Raw genomic sequence first — 24521 nt, forward strand, 5'->3', positions numbered from 1 at the left:
TTTCCTCTTACCCTTACTCTCATTTCTACCAGCTTTTGGTCATGCTCTAGTGCCTTTATGTTGTGGAGCTTTTTTCTTTCCCAGAATGTATAAATGTTAGAGTTCTCCAGTATTGGGGAAAGTCATGTTAATGTATGTAAAGTATAAATACATCCACAAGGTTGCTTGATAAAATGCTCATCTCAGATTAGGTAAATTTAACTTTTTTTCTTGTTTGAAATTAGCTACATTGAATAACCTGTTTATAATCAGACAAAAAAGTTATTTAAAAATGTGGTAGGAAGCAGTAAGATCTATTCTCTTTGATGAGTCTGTAGCTCTAGCTTGCTTTTATTTTAAGTTACTATGACTCCCAGTAGCGGCTGATGGTCATTTTATACTCAAAATTCAGTTTTTCAAAGTAGTTTTCAAATTCGGCTCACGATACAGTATATTTTAAAAGTTTGCATTTCAGAACTTTTCAAAATGAAATATCTCATTTCTTTCTGCATAGCTAAATGCAAAATTTCATTCCTCTGTTTTTATTAGCTAAATGCATTGAACAACTCACAGATAATCATTTAGTAGCTAGTACGCGGTAAATCTTAAGTAAAAGTCCGCTGTCAGAAAATGGAGTTCTTATTGGATAGCATAAATGTGGTATGTTTTGCCAGAAATGTCCTTGAGTCTTCATAAGTTTAAAGAAAGTTTATTTTAAAGAAAAACATAGTCTGGGTGTGGTGGCTCACGCCTGTAATCCCAGCACTTTGGGAGGCCGAGGCAGGCAGATCACGAGGTCCGGATATTGAGACCATCCTGGCTAACACGGTGAAACCCCGTCTCTACTAAAAATACAAAAAAAAAAAAAAAAAAAAAACTAGCCGGGAGTGGTGGCAGGCGCCTGTAGTCCCAGCTACTCAGGAGGCTGAGGCAGGAGAATGGTGTGAACCTGGGAGGTGGAGCTTGCCGTGAGCTGAGATCATGCCACTGCACTCCAGCCTGGGCAGCAGAGTGAGACTCCGTCTCAAAAAAAAAAAAAAAAAAAAAAAAATATATATATATATATGTGTGTGTGTGTGTGTGTGTGTGTGTGTGTGTGTGTATGTGTGTGTATATATACACTATATGCAAAGATTTTATAGAATTAAAAAATATTAACCTGAAAGAAGCGATAATCATATTGTCAGGTACAATTACATTTTTTAAGAAAATAAAAAAATTAAAAATATTGTTTTAAGAATAGAGCTTGCTTCTCCACTGCATTAAATAGAATTGCATTTAAAGATTCCATTTGTCATGTGTATAATGAAATAAGAATACCTAGCACTTGTATTTCAAAATACCTACTGTAACATTGTGTATATGTGATCTGATAGATATTGAAGAAAATGAAGATGCTGGAGCAGCCTCTCTGCCCACTCAGCCAACTCAGCCATCATCATCTTCAGCTTATGACCCAAGCAACATGCCATCAGGCAACTATACTGGAATACAGATTCCTCCGGGTGCACACGCTCCAGCTAATACACCAGCAGAAGTGCCTCACAGCACAGGTGGGAAACTGTAACTGAATGGTTTAATTTCCCTTTTATAAAGAAGAACTGCATTTCTTATCACATATGTGCCTCATAATGATGGTCATGAAAACATGACAAGTTCCTTGAATTCCATTTGAACCCACAAGAAACATTAAATTATTTTCATTAAAATAATTATTTTCATTAAAATTTTAATATTAGTTGTATTCTAATTATTTGAGAAATGACACGTATTATGTGCATTAATTACTCTTAACCTTATATTTTATTAATAAGATTGGTTTCCATGCTTTTCATATATATTGTTGTTTTTCTTTTTCTTCTCTTCCCTTTCTTTTCCCGTCACTGTTGTTTTAGAATAGCCCGGAGGTGAGTGGAGTTGATATTAGGATGTGTCAGTCAGGGTCTCACTGTGATACCTAGGTTTGTTTCATTCCCTTGGGACTATGCCTCTGCCCTCAACATGGGTATTATTGATGATGGGGAGTGGGCTTTGAGGCATGAAATCTCAGTAACAATGAAATCATAGACAGGTGAAAGGAGGGATTCGGGTTATTTTTTTTTTAACCTTACACTTTAAAAAACTAACAGGAAAGAGAGACCTATCTGTGAATAAATCAGTACTGTATGTGTATGTTTTTATTTTTAAAAATCTGACAAAGTTAGTCCTCAGTAGTTAAGTCAGGGTCAGTAAAGACACTTTGACAAAATTTCAGTTACTCTTCCCTTTAATTGCATTGTTGACAAAATGTCACCTTTATCTCCAAGTAGGACACTTGCAGCTATAATTTAAATTTTACATTTAATTTTTTCAAAAACTTTTCTTAAAAATTTACTTTTATCCCAGGTGACTTATGGTACTAAACTATACAAACACTTTAAAATAATTAATGGAATGATAGTCATCCTTCACGCCCTGATTTCTACTGTTCCTATTATGTAACACACTATTACTTTACTTTTATTTGTCAGCCTTATTTTACCCAAATTTTTTTTATTTTACCCAAATTTTGCATGAATTACATTATATGCAAGTTTTCTGTTTTGACCATTGTAACATCAAGTATGATTAGTGTCTTTCCTCCTATTTTAAAACTTACAAGTTTATATTATCTGCAAAAATATTGCTAGCGTTTTCTTTAAGATTATTGATGAAATGATAATTTTAGCACTGATCTCTTTTTGTGTCTTCAGTCAGCATATTTGACCTTGACTTTTCAATATTTTATGGCCTATGTGATGATATTAATAGACAAACCTATTTGCATTTGTTTTGGAAGTAAAATTTCTTGGAACACTTTTAAGTATTTTATTATGTTTAGAAATATTCATTATTTCCAGTGTGGAATAATGTAAGTGAAACCAGCTACTTAGATCTGTTTGCCTTAGATGAATACTGTTCAGATTATACTTGAAGGTTTAAATCCTGATCAAGAGTCCCAGACACAAGCATTCTCATAGAGGAGCCAAGGGGAAATAAAATGCATTTAGGAGGCAAATCATATTGGTTATTTGTTTCTACCCCATGCTAAAGCATAAACTCAGCTGATATTTAACTTCTCGTGACCTTAATTTTTCCTCTTTCTAATATGAAATTAATCATACTTACTTCTCATGGTTATTTTAATTATTAAAAGGGAAAAACTGTAAAAATGGACTAGTAGTAGGCCTATCACAAAATCAGTGTTCAGCAAATTAGCCTCCTTTCCCTCTTTTTTTTCCTCTTCCTTCCTATTTCTGTGCCAAGGAAAGTCAAGGTATTTAATGGCAAGTTAATGAACACTTAAAATTATTATGCGAATCAAGAGAAGTATCACAATTGGGGGTAGGATATTAACCTTATAGAAAGACTGTCCAAGGAGTTTTGTTTTAGACAGTATATCTCAAGGCAGAGTTGTGGTATAGGCACATCAGTATATATTTTATATATAGATACACGCTATGAGTATACAAAAGAGAAAACACTTTTAATAGGAGGGCTATAGTAGATTGATCCATATGAAATTGCTAGTTTTGTGTAACAAAAATGATAAAGTATTGATAGTCTTATATGTTCAAACTAATACACAGTGTATCCTGGCTAGAATATTCATGACATAAAGATAAATATTAGGTGGTTTTCCATTAGAAAGTTTTTTGTCATAAACAGTTCAATTTGATCTAGTTAACTCTAGCATGAGCCTCTTGTTTTCTCTCTCTTTTGTTCCTTAGAGGGAAGAATAAAACTAAAAAACTTAGAACTTTTATAGAATGAGATCCTATCATATTTTATACACTCTTGTAGCCTTACCAGTCAAATGATTATCATGGCTAATTTCCACACTTATTCTTGCAGCAACTATATTATGTATTACTGTCTTTAACTTGCATACTCTCAAGAGACTAAGCAATTATTCTAAGAAAACAAACATACCCAGTAATGACAGAACCAGGATTTGAATCCAAGTTTTTTTGACTTCATGTTTTAGCCACGTGCCTTCTATGTTCCTTCCTCTAAGGAACTCAAATCCTCTCAAATTAAAACCTACTTTTCTGATAGTATATTTCCCTTTAAGATTGGTTTGAGATGTTGAAATCTCCTCCTTTTAGCCCCAGATTTTTTTCTATTATATTTGAAACAGTAAAAAAAGTTCATAGTTGCCTAATAAAAAACAAAATAACATTTTTAATATATAAATAATAGCAAATGTTTCCCCTCTTACTCACGTTAAGAATGATTTATTTTCTCTTATATAAAGGTCCAGGATGCACTTTTATCAAAGGGAAATCCTTAAGATAACTGAAAAGAATAGTATGTACTAATTTGTAGTTTTTAGTTCTTCCACAAAAAAGCAAAGGAGGTGCAATGAGGACAGGGATAGTGATTGTTTAAACAGGCGAAGTGTTTGCCTCTTGTGCTTTCAACACTGCACAGATATCACATGTAGTTGATACAGTGTGTTTTTTTCTTTCTCAAGAAACATAAGCTTTTTATAGTTCATATTACAGGAGAAGATTTTAGTAATAAAGCTAGATTAAATAATAAAATTATTTTATGATTAAAGCTAGCCTTTCATTGTAAAATGCAGCTCACTTCATAGATCAAAATGTAGGCTGTGTACTTGTGTCAGAAGTACCATGTTTGCATTCTTCTGTAAGCTTTGATAACCTGTTGTTGATACTCTGGCCTATGCATTTCTCTCAACCCTGTTTCTCATGATTACACTAAGGTTTCACTCGTTCTTTCCTTATACTGTTCCTCATAGACAATATAGGTAACATGCCTTTCTTCCTTTTTCAGTGTCTCTCCAAATGCTGTGTTCTTTCAGGAGTCTGTTTAATCACACTTTCTGGATAGCCTTCTCTATAAATAGATATTTGTTTGGAGGATTTTAATTTAGGCAGAAATGCAAATTACTTAGCAACGAATGGCATTGATCTATAGATTGAACCATTAGAGTATAGTAGATTTACCTTGTTTTTTAAGATGTATATGAATGATATATGTAATCTACATAAGCCTAGGTACACCTGTTTCAAAGCACTAGACATGACTAGTGTGAAGATCCATCTCAGATTTTACATTCTAGCATTTTTAAAATAATATATATTTATGTGCCTTTCAGTGTTTGGCAAGTTTTGTGGAGAAAATTGTCAGATGTTTATAATTTAAATATATTTGGTGCGTACTTATCAAAATCAAGCAAAAAATAGTCATTGAATAGGTCAGCCTAAGATTTGTCTGTCTCCTCACTTTGCATTTATAGTTTTATATAGTTTTCTATAAATATATTCATATACACAGTATATGAGAATATTTACTGTAGCATTATTTGTAATAGCAAAAGATTGGAAATTAAAACTTAAATGTCCGTCAGTAATGGATTGCTTTATAAGCTATGCATGCAGAGAATGGGACACTATGGAACCGTTAAAAACAGCAAGACAGATTTATACGTATTAATCTGGAATTATTGCTAGGACACATTAAGTGAAAAATGCATAAAACAGTATAGTATGCAGAACTTACTACCATTTGCAAAACACACACGCGAGTATGCCTTCTAGAAGATTTTGGTTTAGATAAGTACACAAATTTCTTAGCAGAGAACAGCATTGACATATATATAGATTGGATTGGACACACAGTTATTTGTAGGTGGGTGGAAAGGTGTCATAGAAACTGGTACTAGCCCTAAACTTTGGGGTAGGAGAGGCAGGCTTTCTCCTTTATATTTTTTTGTACTATATAAAATTTGTACTTCACCTTTCATCTGTATCCCTGTGTACTTTAAAATTTTTCAATTTTTAGTTAAAAAGCAAGATTTATATGGCTTTTAATAGTTCCAAAGGGTATAAATACAGAGCGAGTTTGTCCTGGAAAACAATTAAGTGAGGTAAATAATGTATATTTAAACCATTTTTTCTCTTAGGTTGGGGTTGAGAAAAATCTTAGAAGTCAAAACTTCTTACCAGAAGAACTTTAGAACTTCATACCAGAAAAACTTTAGACCTTTAGAAAATTTTAGAACTTCAGCCATCTTTTGTGAAACCGTTATTCTAGAACTCTCAGTGGATATATATCCATCCCCCTAGAAACTTCCTATTTATTTTAACCTTTTTCTCTGTTTCCTGTTTCTTATTCCAGTATTTTTCCCACTTTACCCTTTCTACAAATTGCCTATTTGAATTCAGTGTATTAGTTTGGCAAACAGTCCATCTTGAGATACTGTTTAACTCCATTGATTTGGAGTAATCAACTTTTCCTCATTTTATTTTCCTGCTGATTGAATCATTTCAGTCCTTTTTTGGGGGAACTTTTAACACTTTTTGTTAGTTTTTTAGATGATTAATAAATAATCTTCAACTTTAGTATATTCCTTACCATTAATCAAGAATGCTAAGTTATTCATTGATATGACAGTTTTGAAACATTCTAACAAAGTCAAAACAGTTGTTTATTGGATAATTGTTTATTGGATATGTAAAAATATCATCTTAAAATGTGTAAACTAGAAAATTACAAATGTTAATTTGTAATTTCATGCACGGTGATGAAATTGGATTCATCCTCTAAGTTAAACTAAATTACAATTATGTTCTACTTTATCACCAAATTATTTAATTGGCTGAGAAATTGAAAGGTAGGGAGTTTGCTACTTCTACAGATATTTGGTAAGCTTTAATGGAGAAGTAATGCGAAGCATTAGACAAAATACATGTTAGGAAATGCATAGCCCATACACATATGTAAACACTTGATATCCTCCAACATCAACTAAGTATGTCAAATTAGAATCCATTGATGTTTCTAGAAAATAAGCAAAGTAATGAAATTGCCTCATGATTTTTAAGTGCTGCCCTACTGTATAATTAAAAGGTGTAATACTTTATGCCCATTTATGCTTTTCTGATTTGCAGGTGTAGCAAGTAATACTATCCAACCTACTCCACAGACTATACCTGCCATTGATCCCGCACTTTTCAATACAATTTCCCAGGGTAAGTCAGCTGACTATTTTGTGAGATACATTTATCTCCTGTTTTGGGTTGCTGTTTTGTAATTTTACCTTGACAGTACCATATATTTAAATGTTGTTACTGAAATTTGAATTTCTAGGTAATTTGAAATAAATTTCCTTGAATGCTTATGTTCACTAGATTCTCAAATGAGCCAGGATTGTTTGACTTTAAAAATACCAACATCCAAAGGTGTCCCCTTTTGTTACAGTTCTTTTTTTCATGCACTACCGGATATTGAAGAACAAACATGGAGCCAAGGCTACCATGGAAGCCTATGCTAGATTATATTAATTTAGTTCGAGATTACTATGAGTTCTGATAGTGACTTTTCTTATCTACACTGTTATTAAATTATCTAAAAAGAAAGGAACTGACCATTATTAAAAATAAAAATCTCTGAGGTTACTTTGGTTTGTTGGTTTATAGGCTAAGTGATTGGTTTAAGTATAATCTTTACTACTTTTCTGATTTCTCTGTTTTTTTAGCCCAAATCAGGCATTGTGTTTATTTTGGTCTTTCTCATTCAGACTTTTATTTTCTTCATATGTCAGATGATATTTAATCCTTTTATATTTAAAGTGAAGACCTTTTTTGTTTTGTTTTGTTTTTGAGACAGTCTGGAGTGCAGTGGCGCAATCTCAACTCACTGCAACCTCTGCCTCCCGGGTTCAAGCTATTCTCCTACCTCAACCTCCCCAGTAGCTGGGACTACAGGCGTGCGCCAACACACCCAGCAAATTTTTATATTTTTAGTAGAGACGGGATTTCACCATGTTGGCCAGGGATGGTCTCAATCTCTTGACCTCATAATCCGCCTGCCTCAGCCTCCCATACTGCTGGGATTACAGGCATGAGCCACCGTGCCCAGCCATTTATTTTTAATAGCTGTTATTTAGTTTCCTCTGTTAATGTCTGCCAGTGTGTTTTTCAACTTGAATTTTCTGTTCTCCTTGTATGAGTGGGAACTGGCCAATAAGCCTTCCTGCCTCTCAACCACGGAATGAGGAGAGCCTTTTAGGGGTGAGCTGGATATCATACCTACCTTAAGAGTTCTAGCACTGCCTGGGCAGTTTGTTACACAGTTTTAGGGAGATGTTCTTTAAATCTCCTGTCAATTTTCTCTTTTCCCTTTTTTCATTCTTTCTCTTCTCTTCTCCTTTTCAATTTTGTGGATTTATTTCCTTTTGTGTTACTTTATCATTTCATTATGGTTTCAGAAGGAAGAATAGTTAATCATATATGCTTAGTCTACCATCTAGAACCAGAACCCTAGAATTCTTTATCTAAACTGTCAGGCAGGTGTTAGGGCAAAATAATTTTTAAATATGTAAGAACTCTCACATTTTGCCTAGCACATACCTTTTTTAAGGAACTTAACTCAGGATGTACTCCATCAAGATAAGGGTGGTAATCAAGCAAAATAGAAATATGAAATATAAGAAATGGTGAAATATACTTCTTCAGATACTTCAAAGAAGAAAGATTCTATGATAGCTTTCCCACCTGCTTGGAAAGCAATTGCTCCAAAATTAGAATAGGAAATTGGAGAACTCCCCTCCTTTAAGAAAAATGACATGGATTTCATTTAATATATAGAATAGGAGCTTCAGAATATGAAAGACATAGATGAGATGCCCTAGAATCCTGCCAGTAAGAAAAAAAAGTGAACCAAAACATCTAAGAAAAATTTTGATATTATACAAGAAATCTCAATTTGGAAGCAAACAAAAATATGCCATGATTTTGAGCAGTAATAGAATTATGGAATATAAAAGAAAAGGATTTCATTTGACTTAGACACAAAGAACATTCTCCTTCAAAAGGTAAAAGGCTTATGACAAAACATAGAGTACTTCACTCAGGATGAAATATAAATATCAACACTGACATTTTAACATCATACTGAAAATCCTAGCTAGTGCAGTAAGAAAGGAAAAAGAAATAAAAGCTATAAAGATAGGGAAAGAAAAAATAACACTGTCTTTGTTCATAGATGACATGATGGTCTGTAGAAAATCTGGAAGAATCAATCAAAAAAATACACTTAGAACTGATAAGCAATTGTAAGTGGATTGCAGTATACATGATTAATATGCAAAAATTAATTACTTTCCACATAGCAGCACAAAACAAGTGGGATTTGAAATTAAAATACACTTGCCATTGTGTTTGTATTTACATAAATACAGTAATCAAAAACAAAATACCATTTACATTAGCATTCCACCAAAAATATTCAGGTATAAATGTAACAAAATAGATTACAAGATCTATATGAGGAAAACTACAGAATGCTCATGAAAGAATCAAAGAATTACATAAATGGAGATTTCGTGATCATGCATAAGAAGACTGTATTCTCAAGATGTTAGTTCTTCCCAGCTTGATCTATAGATTATGGACAGTTCCTATCAAAATCCCAGCAAGTTATTTGGTGCATATGAACTCCAACTATCTAAAGTTTATATGGAGTGGCAGAAGACCCAGAATAATCAACGTAGTATTGAAGGAGAAGAACAAAGTTGGAGGACTGGCACCACCTGACTTAAAAACATAATACAAATCTGCAGTAATCTAGATAGTATGGTACTGGCAGAAGAACAGACAAATAGATCAGTGAGACAGAGTCCAAAAATAGACCCATACAGAAAAAGTCATATGATCTTTGACAAAAGGAGCAAAGGGAACACCATTGAAAAAAGATACTCTGTTCAATAAATGGTGCTGGCGTAACAGGACAGCCACATACAGCAAAAAAAGTGAATCTAGACACAGACCTTCCACTCATCTCAAAATTTAACTCAAGATGGTTCTGATGCCTAAATTTGAACTCCAAAACTAGGGACTTCCGGTTCCAAAATGGCAGTGTAGAAGCATACTGGCTTCATTCCCCACCAACAGAAAACGAAAAACAAATATACAGCACCGAGATTGACACCAGCAACAACCCAGAGCCCAAGTATGAGGATGAAATAGTTCCTGGGGCCACAGAGAAGTGGAAAAACTCCAGTAGGAGAATTGGACTTCTACTTTCATGATGCTTCTGCCCTACCCTTATGCCCACACAGAAAATCTCCCCCACCTCATAATTTCTACACTGAAAGAAGTAAAATTGAAGTGGTCAACCATCTTCCCCACCTCCTTGGGTTCCCTGGCAGGAGATCTGTCGTTGCCTTAACCCACAGGTAGCATCATGACTGCCTGCAGGGAAAATATCACTGAAGACCAGCAGAGACTATTATTCCCAGCCCCAGAAACTTCACTGTGCAACTTGGCCAAAGGAGACACCAAATCAGAATGGCTGTTCAGCAGTACCATGCTGTAGGAGGTACATTTCCCAGGTCCTGTAGGCACAAACCCCTACCTAGCCTGCCTTCCCACACTGCCAGTGTAATCCATTTGGGACATTCAGCGCTTCAAATATTTACTAGAGCTGAGGCAAACCTGGGCTTACGGCGCCACCTAGAGCTGAAAAGGAGGTAGCGACCTAGCAGTGAAGATTTGTTAAGCAAATATATGCAATAAAAAACAAAACAAGCTGGACAGAGAAAACTGGAATAAATAACTAATTCTTCCAGTGCAAAGACATAGGAAAGACCCACAAGAAACAACAGCAAACAGGGAATCATGACCTTCTCAAAAGGACAAAGCAAAAATCCTGGCCGGGCGCTGTGGCTCAAGCCTGTAATCCCAGCACTTTAGGAGGCTGAGGTGGGCGGATTACCTGAGGTCAGGAGTTCAAGACCAGCCTGGCCAGCATGGCGAAACCCTCTCTCTACTGAAAATACAAAAAAAAATTAGCCAGGCATGGTGGTGCATGCCTATAATCCCAGCTACTTGGGAGGCTGAGGCAGGAGAATCACTTGAACCTGGGAGGCGGAGAGTGCAGTGAGCCGAGATCTCCCCACTGCACTCTCCAGCCTGGGTGACAGTGAGACTCCCATCAGAAAAAAAAAAAAAATCCCAAAACTGACCCTAACAAGACAGCAGTTTGTGAGCTCTCTGACCAAGACTTCAGAATAACAATTTTAAGAAAACTCATTGACCTCTAAGATAATACAGAAAAGCAATAAAGAAATTTGACAGATATTGGAATAATTTTTCAAAAAAAAATCAAATCTTGGAACTGAGAAATACATTTGCTGAACTGGAGAACTCTTTTGAGGCTCTCAACAACAGAATGAAGTAAGCAGAAGAAAAAAATCAGTGAGCTCAAAGACCAGCTATTTGAAAATACACAGTCAGAAGAAGGAAAAAAGAGAATGAAAAGGACTGGCTACAAGATATAGAAATCTACCTCAGAAGACCAAATCTAAGAGCCATTGATGTTCAAGAGGGAGCTGAGCGAGAGGTAGAAAGCTTATTCAAAGAAATAATAACAGAAAACTTCCCAAAACTTGAGAAAGATATAAATATCCAGGTACAGGAAGGTCTTTTAACACCGAACAGATTCAACCCCCAAATAAGACTACCTGAAGGCATGTAGTAATCAGATGCTAAAGGCCAAGGACAAAGAGAAAGTCCTTAAAACACCAAGAGATAAGAAGCAAATAGCATATAACAGAGCTCCAAATTGTCTGGCAACAGCCTTCTCAACAGGCCAGTAGGTATTGGAACATTTAAAAAAAAAAACTGTCATCTAGGAATATTGTGTCCAGCAAAATTGTCATTCAGATATGAAGGAAAGATACAGTCTTTCCCAGACACAAAAGCTGACCCATCTTGCAAGAAAAGCTAAGGGGAGTTCTTCAGTCTGAAAGAAAACACTAATGTGCAGAAGAAAACATTTCAAGGTGTAAAATCCACTGGTAGAATTAATACTATGTATATAATTTTTTAGTATAGAGCAATTTTATAGTATAGAGAGTAGAGCAGTTAGGCAAAAGAAAGAAAGAAAGTTCATCCAAATTGAAAAGGAAGAAGTCAAATTAGCCTTGCTCACAGATGACATGATCTTATGCCTATAAAAACCTAAAGACTCCACCAAAAAACCGTTAGAACTGATAAATTTAGTGAAGTTATAGGATACAGAATCAACATACAAAAATCAGTAGCATTTATATACACCAACAGCAAATAATCTGAAAATCAAATTAAGAAAGCAATCCCATTTACCATAGCTACAAAAAAATATAAAATACCTGGGAATCGATCTAACTAAAGAAGTTAGTTATTAATAACTAACTATAATATTCCATTGTGTATATACACTGTGTATATATTAATAACTAAGAAAAACTATATAAAATTCTGTTGAATGTAATACAAAAAATGTAATACAAAAAATACAAATACAAAAAAAAATACCTGGGAACTGATCTAACTAAAGAAGTTAGTTATTAATAACTAACTATAATATTCCATTGTGTATATACACCATTGTGTATATATTAATAACTAAGAAAAACTATATAAAATTCTGATAAATGTAATAGAAGTAGACACATAAAAAATGGAAAGATACTCCATGCTTATGGATTGGAAGAATTAATATTATTAAAATGGCAATACTACCCAAAGCAAACTACAGATTCTGTGCAATCCCTATCAAAATGCCAAAGACATTCTTCACAGAATGACATTTCACCAAAAAAAAGAACCCTAAGATTTATGTAGAATGATAGAAGACCCTGAATAGTAAAAGCAAAACTGAGCAAAAAGAGCAAAACTAAAGGCATCACACTATGTGACTTCAAAATTTACTACAAAGCTATGATAACCAAAACAACATGGTACTGGCATAAAAAACAGACACATGGACCAGTGGAACAGAATAGAGAATCCTGATATACATTTATGCATTTACAACCAACTTATTTTTGACAAAGATGCCGAGAACATACAATGGGGAAAGGACAATTTTTTCAATAAATAGTGCTGGGAAAACTGGATAACTATATGCAAAAGAATGAAAGTAAACCCCCATCTCTCATCCTACACAAAAATGAAGTCAAAATGGATTAAAGACTTACATCTGAAACCTCAAATCTAAGACCTATGAAACTGATAGAAGAAAACATTAGAGAAATGCTCCAGGACATTGGTCTATGCAAAGATTTTTTTGTGTGTAAGACCTCGAAAGCATAGGCAAATAAAGCAAAAATGGCCAAATGGGATTAGATCCAGCTAAAATGCTTCAGCATGGTGAAGGAAAAAATCAACAAAGTGAAAAGACAACCCATGGAATGGGAGAAAATATTTGCAATCCATCTATCTGACAAGGGATTAATAACCAGAATATATAAGGAACTCATACAACTCAATAGCAAAAAACAAATAATGCAATTCAAAAATGGGCAAAAGATCTAACATTTCGTATATGAAGAAATGCTTAGCATCACTAATCATCAGAGAAATACAAATCAAAATCACATTGCGTTGTCATTTTACCCTAGTTAAAATGGCTCAAACCAAAAGACAGGCATAGAGAACAGTGCAGAGGTTTCTCAAATCACTAAAAATAGAAGTACCATATGATTCAACAATTCCAAAGGAAAGGAAAACAGTATCCAAAAGAAAGGAAATCAATATGCTGCGAGAAATCTACACTCTCATGTTTATCGCAGCACTATTCACAGTAGCCAAAAAATGGAATCAACCTAAATGGCCATCAGTGGATGAATGAATAAAGAAAATGTGGTGTGTATACACAATGGAATATTATTCAGCCAAAAAAAAGAAAATAATTCTGTTATTTGCAGCAACATGGATAGAACTAGAGGTCATTGTTTGAAATAAAATAAGCCAAGCACAGAAAGACACATATTGTATGTTCTCACTCACATGTGGGAGCTAAAAAAGGTGAATCTCGTGAAAATAGAGGTAGATTAGTGGTTACCAAAGGCCAGGAAGGAAAGGGGGAAGGAGTGGAGGATGAAAGTGGAAAAAAAAGAATATACGTGTTTTTATTACCACTGAAATGTATGCTTTGAAATTGTAAAGATGGCAAATTATACATGAATATTTTACGTTCATAAAAAATAAATTTAAAAAGTAAAATAAAAAACTATAAAACATCCAAAAGATAGCATAAGAGAAAATCCAGATGACTTTGGGCTGAGCAATGACTTTTTAAATGCAGGACCTATAAAAGAAAGAAATGATAAGGCAGATTTCATTAAGATTAAAATTTTCTGCCCTTCTAAAGATGCTGTCAAGAAAATGAAAAGACAGATCATGAGGTCAGGAGATCAAGACCATCTTGGCTAACACGGTGAAACCCCATCTCTGCTAAAAATACAAAAAATTAGCCGGGCGCAGTGGCAGGCACCTGTAATCCCAGCTACTCGGGAGGCTGAGGCAGGAGAATGGCATGAACACGGGAGGCGGAGCTTGCAGTGAGCTGAGATAGCACCACTGCAGCCCGGCCTGGGCGAAAGAGCGAGACTCCATCTCTAAAAAAAAAAAAAAAAAAAAAATGAAAGGACAAGCCACAGACTGAGAGAAAACATTGCAAAAGGCTTATCTGATTAAGGACTGTTAACAAAATATACGTAGAACTCCTAAAGAACAGTAAGGCAGACAACCCTATTTAAAAATTAGCAAAAGGCCTTTATAGGCAACTGACTAAAGAGGATATACAAATGGAAAGCAGACATATGAGAAGATACTCCACCGCATATATCATCAGGAAAATGCAAATTAGAACAATGAGATACCACTACACACCTATTAGAATGGCCAGAATCCACAACATTGACAGCACCAAATGCTGGTGACGATGGGGAACCACAGAAACTCTCATTCATTGCCGGTGGGAATGCAAAATGATACAGCCATTTTAAAAGACAGTTTGGCAGTTTCTTATTTAACTAAGTACATTTACCTTAGGATCCTGCGGTTGTGTCCGTGGTATTTACCTGAATGCGTTTAAAACATATATTCATATGAAAACCTGCAAGCAAAAGTTTATAGCAGCTCTGTTTACAATTGCCAGAACACAGAAGGAACCAAGATTATCTTGCTCTCGGTGAATGGATAAATAAACTGCAGTACATCTAGACAATGGGATATTATTCAGTGCTAGAAGGAAATGAGCTATCAAGCTATGAAAAGACATGGAGGAAACTTAAATGCATATTACAAAGTGAAAGGAACCAATTTTTAAAAGCTATATACTGTATAATTCCAAGTATGTGACATTCCGAAAAAGGCAGACTATAGAGGGGGTAGAAGATCAGCAGTTGCCAAGAGTTAGGGGGAGAGGGAGGGATGAATGAGTGGATCACAGAGAAGTTTTAGGGCAGTGAATCTATTTTGTATGACACTGTGTATTAGTCTGTTCTCATATTGCTATAAAGAACTACCTGAGACTGGGTAATTTATGAAGAATAGAGGTTTAAGACTCACGGTTACACAGGCTTAACAGTAAGCATGACTGGGAGGCCTCAGGAAACTTATAATCATGGCAAAAGGTGAAGGAAAAGCAGGCATCTTCCTCACATGGCAGCAGGAGACAGAGAGGGAAGGGGGAAGTGCCACACACTTTTAAACCATCAGATCTCATGAGACCTCACTATCACAAGAATAACAAGGGGCACATCCACCCCCATGATCCAGTTACCTCTCTCCAGGCCCCTCCTTCAATTCAACATGAGGTTTGGGCAGGGACACAAGTCCAAATCATATCATTCTGTTCTTGGCCCCTCCCAAATCTCATGTCCTTCTCATATTCCAAAATACAAGTATCTCTTCTCAATAGTCCACCAGTCTTAACTCGTTTCAGCATTAACTCAAAAGTTTATAGTCCAGACTCTCCCCTGAGACAAGGTAAGTCCTTTCCACCTATGAGCCTGTAAAATCAAAAACAAGTTAGTTACTTCTGAGATACAGTCAGGGTGCAGGCACTGGATAAATGCTCCCATTCTTAATGGGAGAAATTGGCCAAAACAAAGGGGCTACAGGCCCCATGCAAGTCTGAAGCCCACCAGGAAAGTCATTCAATTGTAAAGCTCCAAAATAATCTCCTTTGACTCCATGTCTCACTTCCAGGTCATGCCAATGCAAGGGGTGGGCTCCCAAGGCCTTGGGCAGCTCCACCCCTGTGGCTCTGCAGGGTACAGCCCCCTTGGCTGCTTTCACAGGCTGATGTTGAGTGCCTGTGACTTTTCCAGGTGCATGATGTAAGCTGTCAGTAGGTCTACCATTCTGAGGTCTAGAGGATGGTGGCCCTCTTCTCACAGCTCCACTAGGCAGTGCCCCAGTGGGCATTCTGCATGGGGGCTCCAACCCCCCATATCTTCTCTGCACTGCTCTTGTAGAGGTGTTCCATGAGGGCTCCACCAGTGCAGCACACTTCTGCCTAGACATCCGGGCATTTCCATACATTCTTTGAAATCTAGGCAGAGATTCCCAAACCTCACCTCTTGCCTTCTGCGCACCCATAGGCCCAACACCACACCTTGGTGTGGCCATGGCCCAAGCCACACCTTGGTCCCTTTTAGCTATGGCTGGAGCTGGAGCAGCTGGGGTGCCATGTCCCAAGGCTACACAGAGCAGCTGGCCCTGTATCTGGCTCATGGAACCATTTTTTCCTTCTAGATCTCCAAGCCTGTGATGGCGGGGTCTGCTGTGGTGGTCTGTGAAATGCCCTAGAGACATTTTCCCCCACTGTCTTGGCTGTTAACATTTGACTCCTCTTTACTTATGCACATTTGGGTGATAGACTTGAATTTTGCCCCAGAAAACAGGTTTTTTTTTTGTACCACATGATCAGGCTGCAAATTTTCCATACTTTTATGCTCTGCTTTTTAAATATAAGTTCCAGTTTCAGATAATCTCTTTGTTCATGCATATGAGCGTACACTTTTAGAAACACGTCAACTCTTGAATGCTTTGCTGCTTAGAAATTTCTTTTGTCAGATACCCTAAATCATCTCTCTCAATTTCAAAGTTCCACAGATCTCTAGGGCAGGGGCAAAATGCCTCCAGCCTCTTTGCTAAAGCATAGCAAAAGTGACCTTACTCTAGTTCCCAATAAGTTCCTCATCTCCATCTGAAACCACCTCAGGCTGGACTTCATTGTCCATATCATTATCAGCATTTTGGTCAAAATCATTCAACAAGTCACGTGGAAGGTGAAGGGGAAGCAGGCACCTTCTTCACACGGCAATAGGAGAGTGAAGGGGGAAGTGCCACACACTTTTAAACCATCAGATCTCATGAGAACTCACTGTCACAAGAACAGCAAGGGGGACATCCATCGCCATGATCCACTCACCTACCAGGCCTCTCCTCCTATTTGACAGGAGATTTGGGTGGGGACACAAATCCAAACCATATCACACTGTAACAATAGATATATGTCATTATAAATTTGTCCAAACTCATGGAATGCACAATGTCAAGAGTAAACCCTAACATAGACTCTGGGTAATACTGATGGATCAATGCAGGTTCATCGATTGTGACAAATATACCACTCAAGTTGGGGAGTTTAATAATGGAGGAAGCTATGCATGGTGAGGAAGGGGAGATAAGGGAAATCTCTGTACCTTCCTCTCAACTTTGCTGTGAACTTAAAACTGCTCTAAAATATAAAGTCTTTTTTAAAAATAGTGCATTTATAACCACTGTCACTACCATTACTACCGCTTCTAGTACTTATATCCCTTTTCTGCTACATATTTCTCCTTACTGCTTAGTATTTAATCACCTTTTAATGCATATATGTGTGATATTAATGTATATTAAATATATTGTAATGAATTTATGGCTGACTCTGGAGAGTGGAATTGAATAGGTAGGTATTTGAAGCACAATGTTTACTTTTTTACTTTTACATCTCTGAATAGTATTAGAGTGTGAATGACAACTTACCTGATAAAGTTTTTTGAGCATTGGCCAGGCGCGGTGGCACACGCCTGTAATCCCAGCACTTTGGGAGGCCGAGATGGGTGGATCACGAGGTCAGGAGATTGAGATCATCTTGGCTAACACGGTGAAACCCCGTCTCTACTAAAAAATTACAAAAAAATTAGCCAGGCCTGGTGGTGGGCGCCTGTAGTCCCAGCTACCTGGGAGGCTGAGGCAGGAGAATGGCATGAACCCGGGAGGTGAAGCTTGCACTGAGCCGAGATCATGCCACTGCACTCCAGCCTGGGCGACAGAGTGAGACTCCATCTCAAAAAAAAAAAAAAAAAAAAAATTTTTTTGAGCATTAAGTGATATAATATCTGAATAGTATTTAGCACAGCACTTGACATAATGAAATTCTGCCTGTATTCATAACTACTATTGTTGGAATTGTTAAGTGACGTGTCTCAGCAATGCCTGTATGTATGAAGGTTCAGTCTGTGTCCTGTGTGTTCCATCCTAGTCAAAGGATAATAGAGTATACCAGAATGAGATTATCCAAGGCCTTTGACATAAGAATTTCTGGAACTATCTAGTTAAATTGGAAAGAGCTGCTAAAGACTCATTTTGGAAATATTTACAAATAAGTGTTCTATCCTCTCATGACATTAGATATATCAACCTTGGAAATGGATGCTTATGTCAACTGAGCACGCAGTGATTTTTCTTTATACCAAGTGATGTTATCTTTGATCCAGTGCTGACCCAGGCTCTCTTTGCCTCTGTAGTAGAGGATTTAACTGATAGTTCTAGCTCTCTTCTGCCTGATCTTGTCCTGACCTCTGAAGAGGAGATGAAGCCCTCTTATATATAGATGGTCTTGTCTGCAGCTCGTCTGTAACTTATTAGCTAAGATTTCAGAAGAGAGGTATATTAGACAACCCCTCTAATCTTTGAAGCATCTTTAAGGTCCACTTGCACCCTCTCTTGTTCTGATTATGGCCTCTAGTAAATTTTAATGATAGAAAAAAAAACAGCTTTTATTTTGGTGCATTAAGCTTATATTGACCTTTTTGAGTATAAAGTCAGATAAACTGAAATTTAACACTTGTTCTCTTTCTGAAATGTGTTTACCCTTATATATTTTTCGTTTTCTCTGTTGAGTTTTTAAATACTAATTTTAAAGACTCATAATTAGGTGACATTTTATTTTTACTCAGTTTAAGAATTTAATTCATATTTTATTAATGAATTGTAGACTAGTATACTATATTTTTAAAATAAAGGAGAGCCTATGTGTTACAAAACAGCATGTAACATGATTTTTTTAGCTTAATTTTTCATTGTTGAAAATAAATATCTCTATATGTCTATAAGTTACATTTTGGATCTAAATCTGTACATTGGTTGTTACTTAGTTCTTGTATTTTATATATGAGTTACATAATTGGTTATGCATGTCTGTAAGCTTTATATATTTTATATCTAGTTATATTTTTCTGTTAATATATTTTCATTCACATTTTTTAAATATTGAAATTATTTCACAAAAAATACAATATTTGTGTTTTAAAATAATTTAATCCTTAGTAGATAAGTTTATAAAACAAAAATAGTAACAGAGTTCTTGCCATTATACAGGTTTTACCTTATTAATAAGTGATATGTCAGCCAAGCAGTGCTAAAACTAATGCTGTAAAAATAAAGATTAATCTGACCATTACAGCCTTCTTTCAGCATGTCCAGTAAATTCTGGATGGATGCCTTGTATATTTAAAAGAGTGCCCTGAGATAGGAGAGACTTAAAGCACAAAAAGTAGTGTTAAGGTGAACTCAATTTTCAAAGATGTTTCCTCACCTAGACAGCGTATGTAGTGTAAATATATTTTGAAAAACCATTAAAGAATCTGGTAGGTATTTTTCAAGATCAGAAATATGAACTGGAGCATACCTGACTAAATTGTCAACAGAACTGCAGGATAGTTGATGTTTAGGTTTAATGGGCAACAAATGCCAAGTCAATAACTTCTGTTAAAATTGGAATCGGTAATCCCTGATTCACAACAGTGAAGGCCAAATTTTATGTAATCTTAAATACTACTAGTTCAACAAATATTTGAAGACTTACTCTAGCACCCTACACTAGTAAGTATATGTGTATTTTAAAATCTGCAATTTAATTAATGTTTAATTCTATATGAACTTAGTTTTAAAATGTGGGAAATAATTTAAAATACAGCTTTTTCGTATTCATGCAGTGAAGTTACTGAGCACCTGCAGGTGCCTGGCACTGTGCTGGAAACAGTAGCATCAATTGTTTCAGTACTCTTTTTGAAAATTTTAGAAAATAATAATTTGGATCAGAATATTGTATCCACTTGCCTGGAGTTGCTACCTAGTTTGAAATCTTTGCCTAGGTAATGTCAAATTTTTAATTTTTTGCTGCGTGTGTGTATTTGTGTATACACACACGCAGCATAAAATATATACATACGGCAAAATTAAAAGCAACTAAACGAAGTCATTCTAAGTACAGCCTTGTACTTATTTCAAACAGAATTGAAATATGTTGTCTGCTTGTTATAGTCTATGCCTCCCAGCCTTCTGATTAGTACTCTTGAGAATTCTCATAAAAATTTCCAAAGAAAATGGTGGTTATTTCAAAAGACAAGATACAATGTCCATTTTTAATTTTGTCTTTAGAAATATATATTCAAGGAAATTCATATCTTAGATTAAATGAAATGTTTTTAATGTTTTTTTTTAACTGAAATTGTTTAGTTGGGCACTACACATTAATCATATGTATAACTAGAAAACTTGCTAAGAATAAATTTTAGAGAAACAATATGTAATGGTTGTTTACATGTTTAATTGTATATTTCAGTGATATAAAATTTAAGAAACCTTAAGAAATTTTTACATGGATGGCACAAACATGTAAAATACTCTCATGCTTAAAACAAGCTAAGCAACCTGGTTTTCTTTACATAAAGTTTGTTATTCACTTTTTTTTATTGAAGGTGATACTTATATTCCAGCTCAAATGAGGGTTGAATTGGTTTAGTCTGTGTGTATTGTTCCATGAAGAGAGAGGCTAAGTGATTCTAGCATAGACACCAAAGCTACTATCCTTGTTTGTCCTTATTGCTTCTTGAAGGAAAATCTTAATTCATCTAAGTTATTATGTATTGCCGTGTCTGTGGTTTATATTAGTAATAAAAAGACAATTGAAAAGAATGAAGAAAATGTATCAAAGTTCATATGAGATTGACTAAAACTACTGTTTTTACATAGCCTTAAATATGTTTTTTAATCTTAAGCATAAGCATTTGCCCAACCTTACAGAACACTTTTTATATTCTTATAAATATCCCAATTGTTCTTTTTCTTCTAGGGGATGTTCGTCTAACCCCAGAAGACTTTGCTAGAGCTCAGAAGTACTGCAAATATGCTGGCAGTGCTTTGCAGTATGAAGATGTAAACACTGCTGTCCAGAATCTACAAAAGGCTCTCAAGTTACTGACGACAGGCAGAGAATGAAGCCTTTGTATGACAGACCCATGTATTTTTGGCATGAGGAACTAACAGTCCATTACTCTATCTTCAGCCTATCAGGATCACAGTTTTAAGGAAGACTTGGTTTCGTTGAATATGACAATGAAATCTGTGTGTATCAGATTTTTATTGAAGCATTCATCAGCAGCCTCAACCAGTTTTCATTGTCCATTTACTAGATTCAATCGTCTCTGAGTATATAGGGCTGATGTTAGCAAGACCCTAAAAATGTCCATTGAACCCTGCTTCAAAAAATGAAAACACACCTCTATAAAATGTGTACTGGGAATAAGCTTTGTATTTACATACATTAGGGGAATTTTTTAAAATCTGTAATGTTTGGACAAACAGATGATATTACTTTGCTATAAAATTATAAATGTAACTTTTAATAAAGATAGCCAGAATATTCTAAATTAGAAATTACGTTTTTGTTTCCCTCAAGACACAAAACAAATATGAACATTCTAAACTGCTGGATGAATCTGAAAAGACATTAAATTCAAATTTTAATTTATTCTCATGTTAAATATAACTCCATTAAAAGTTTAAAATTTCATGGGAGAAAATATAATAAGGTAAAGAGGTAGAATCACTTTCAGACTTAAGAATAATGTTGATTTCCCAACTGCTTTACCTTATCTATTAAAGCGTAAGATGAATTGGTATTTGCTTCATAGGCAGTTTGACTGCATGTACTAGAGAATGAAAAGAAGATATTTGTAGTAATGCCTGGAAACTTGGTGCTTTAAATTAAGGTACTCCTCTGCTGCTGTAGAATGGATTCCACACAGTGGATAGCTATGGATGATTCAGAATATTATGTTTAGATTCCCGTTTGTTAAGTTTATAAGTTTTGTGGGGAATTATGAACTTACTGTGTACCACCTGCATTTGTGCTGTGTGAAAAATAAATACAAGGATTCGTTTAGCTAATTCAACTTATTACAAAGACAAATGTCTTTTTATTTGCCTGCTAGGATTGTCTTTTTTAAAAGTCATTTTTATTTATAGGAATATGGGTGTTTCTATAGGAAGAAACAGCTTTTTTGTTTTTTGTTTTTTAAGATAAATTTGACAAAGTTAACTGAAATTTATCTGGTCCATTTTATTCATGCTACTAAGATGGGAATCTTTAAACACAAGGGTCAGCAAGCTTTGGCCCATGGATTGGCCACCTGTTACGTAAATAAAGTTTCTTTGAAACAAGCCTATACTCATTCATTTATGTTTTGTCTGTGGTTGCTTTCCACAACTGCAGAGTTGTATGGCTTGCAAGTCTAAAAACATTTACTATTTGGCCCTCTAAGAAAAAGTTAAGACACCTAGTCTAATGGCCTTTTGGGAAAAAACAAATCACTAACTCATAATCATATATTTATATCCATTATTTTCTGCATAAATGTAATGCTATTGTACAGGGTTTGGTAGAATAAATATTCAGACTGACTAAACTGTTCTAAGTTCTCGCAAAAAAGTCCCCAAACAACATGCCTCCTAAAAAACATTTTCCTGTCTTTTACAAGAGGTATGAACATTTGTAGGGTTCCACATTTGCATCTAGAAATCCAGTGCTCTTTAGATGTTATTACAATAGAATGATGGCCAGGATGACCTTTAGTGTTACACGATTTTCAGCAAATTTTAATTCAAACCTTGATATGCCTGGACACTGAAAAGTAAACCCATCACCTCCTATTTTATACCCTACCTTTTGGTTCCCAATTGGAAGAGCACATAGAGGGAAGGAGACAATATAGAAACTACGGAGTCCGCTGGTAGTGGGCTGCATGGTGTGACAGAGCCCTTCTCTGTAAAATGGAAATGACACCACTAGCCATCTCAATAGTTACAAGAATTAAAAGAGATACAGTACCTGAAGTGCTTAGCGCATGGTAGCATTTCATAAATGTTTAGTGTCAATACTAATGCTCTAATAATGTAAATTGTTAATAATTTATTTCCCTAATATCAGGAAATCCCAGTTGTCTATGTGGCCCAGTGCTTAAAAACGCCTTCTTGCATGAGGGGATTGAACTATACAATGTTTGTTAACTTTGTATTTGTATTTTTTCCTATAAATCTTAAAATAAAATTAGGAGATGTGTTCTGATGTAACAGTAGGATTAGCAATTTTCATTTATTCCTTCCATATATATTTACTGAATGGCTACTATATGCCTGGTATTGTTCTTTGCAAGCAGAAACAGCAGGAAAAAAAGTCCCTCCCTCATAGAGTTTACATTCTAAAAGGGAGGAAATAGATAATAAAATATACTTTACATTTAATCAGTGGCTCTCCGAGTGTGATTAGAAATACAGATTTTGGGCCCCACCTGTCCTACCCAATCAGAAACTAGGGATGGGTCCCAGCCTTCTGAGTTTTAAGAGACACTTAAGGTGGTCCCTAAAGTTCGAGTGGTTTATCTCTACCCAAATCAGAAATATTGCAAGTCTGAGAGAAGAGATTCTCCTCAAACTGGTTCTGAAAGGTGTCTCTGGATGACCGGCATCAGCATCACCTGCGAACTTGCTAGAAAGTTCTGGGGACCACACTATGGGAACTTCTGTATTAAATAGTGATAAATGCTATGGAGGAAACATAGAGGACAGGATAGGAGATGCTTAGGTGTGTACAGACATGCATATTTCAATAGAATAGCCAGGATAGACATCCCTGAGGTAACATTTGAGCAAAGAAGGAAAAGAGTAACTAGTATGCAGATACATATATGGAGGAAGAGCATTCCCAACAGGTAGACAGAAATCAGGTCAGAGGGTAAAAGCAGGAGAAAGGCTGGTGAGGGAGCTAAAAGCTTAGGATCATAAAGCTTTTTTGTAAGAGACTTGACTGGGAGCTATATGGAAAGGTTTTCAGAAGAAACGTAGCCTGATGTGACTTAACTTTTGAAATAATCATATTGGCTCGTATGTTGAGAATAGACCGTAAGGTGGGTGGTAAGTAAGGGAGGAAGCTGGGAGACCAGTTAAAAAGCGTATTAACAATAGGCCGGCGGCGGTGGTTCGCACCTGCAATCCCAGCACTTTGGGAGCCAAGGCAGGCGGATCATCTGAGGTCAAGAGTATATATTTATTAATATATAAATATGTATTAATATATAATATATATATGAGCCTGGCATGGTGGCA

At 35.6% G+C, this 24521-nt stretch overlaps 1 protein-coding gene across 1 annotated transcript in view; it reads left to right on the forward strand.

Annotated features, from left to right (window-relative positions):
* VTA1 (vesicle trafficking 1) overlaps window positions 1-23660 on the forward strand; it is a 76943-nt gene extending 53283 nt beyond the window's left edge. The window contains exons 6-8 of the mRNA XM_004044765.5: window positions 1356-1532; window positions 6918-6998; window positions 21211-23660. Of these exons, the coding sequence (XP_004044813.1) occupies window positions 1356-1532; window positions 6918-6998; window positions 21211-21356 (404 nt within the window). The 3' untranslated portion in view covers window positions 21357-23660. The remainder of the gene's footprint in view (window positions 1-1355; window positions 1533-6917; window positions 6999-21210) is intronic.
* Window positions 23661-24521: the final 861 nt, after the last annotated feature.

This window comes from Gorilla gorilla, chromosome 5 (genome assembly GCF_029281585.2).
Source record: "Gorilla gorilla gorilla isolate KB3781 chromosome 5, NHGRI_mGorGor1-v2.1_pri, whole genome shotgun sequence".
Lineage (NCBI taxonomy): Eukaryota > Metazoa > Chordata > Mammalia > Primates > Hominidae > Gorilla > Gorilla gorilla.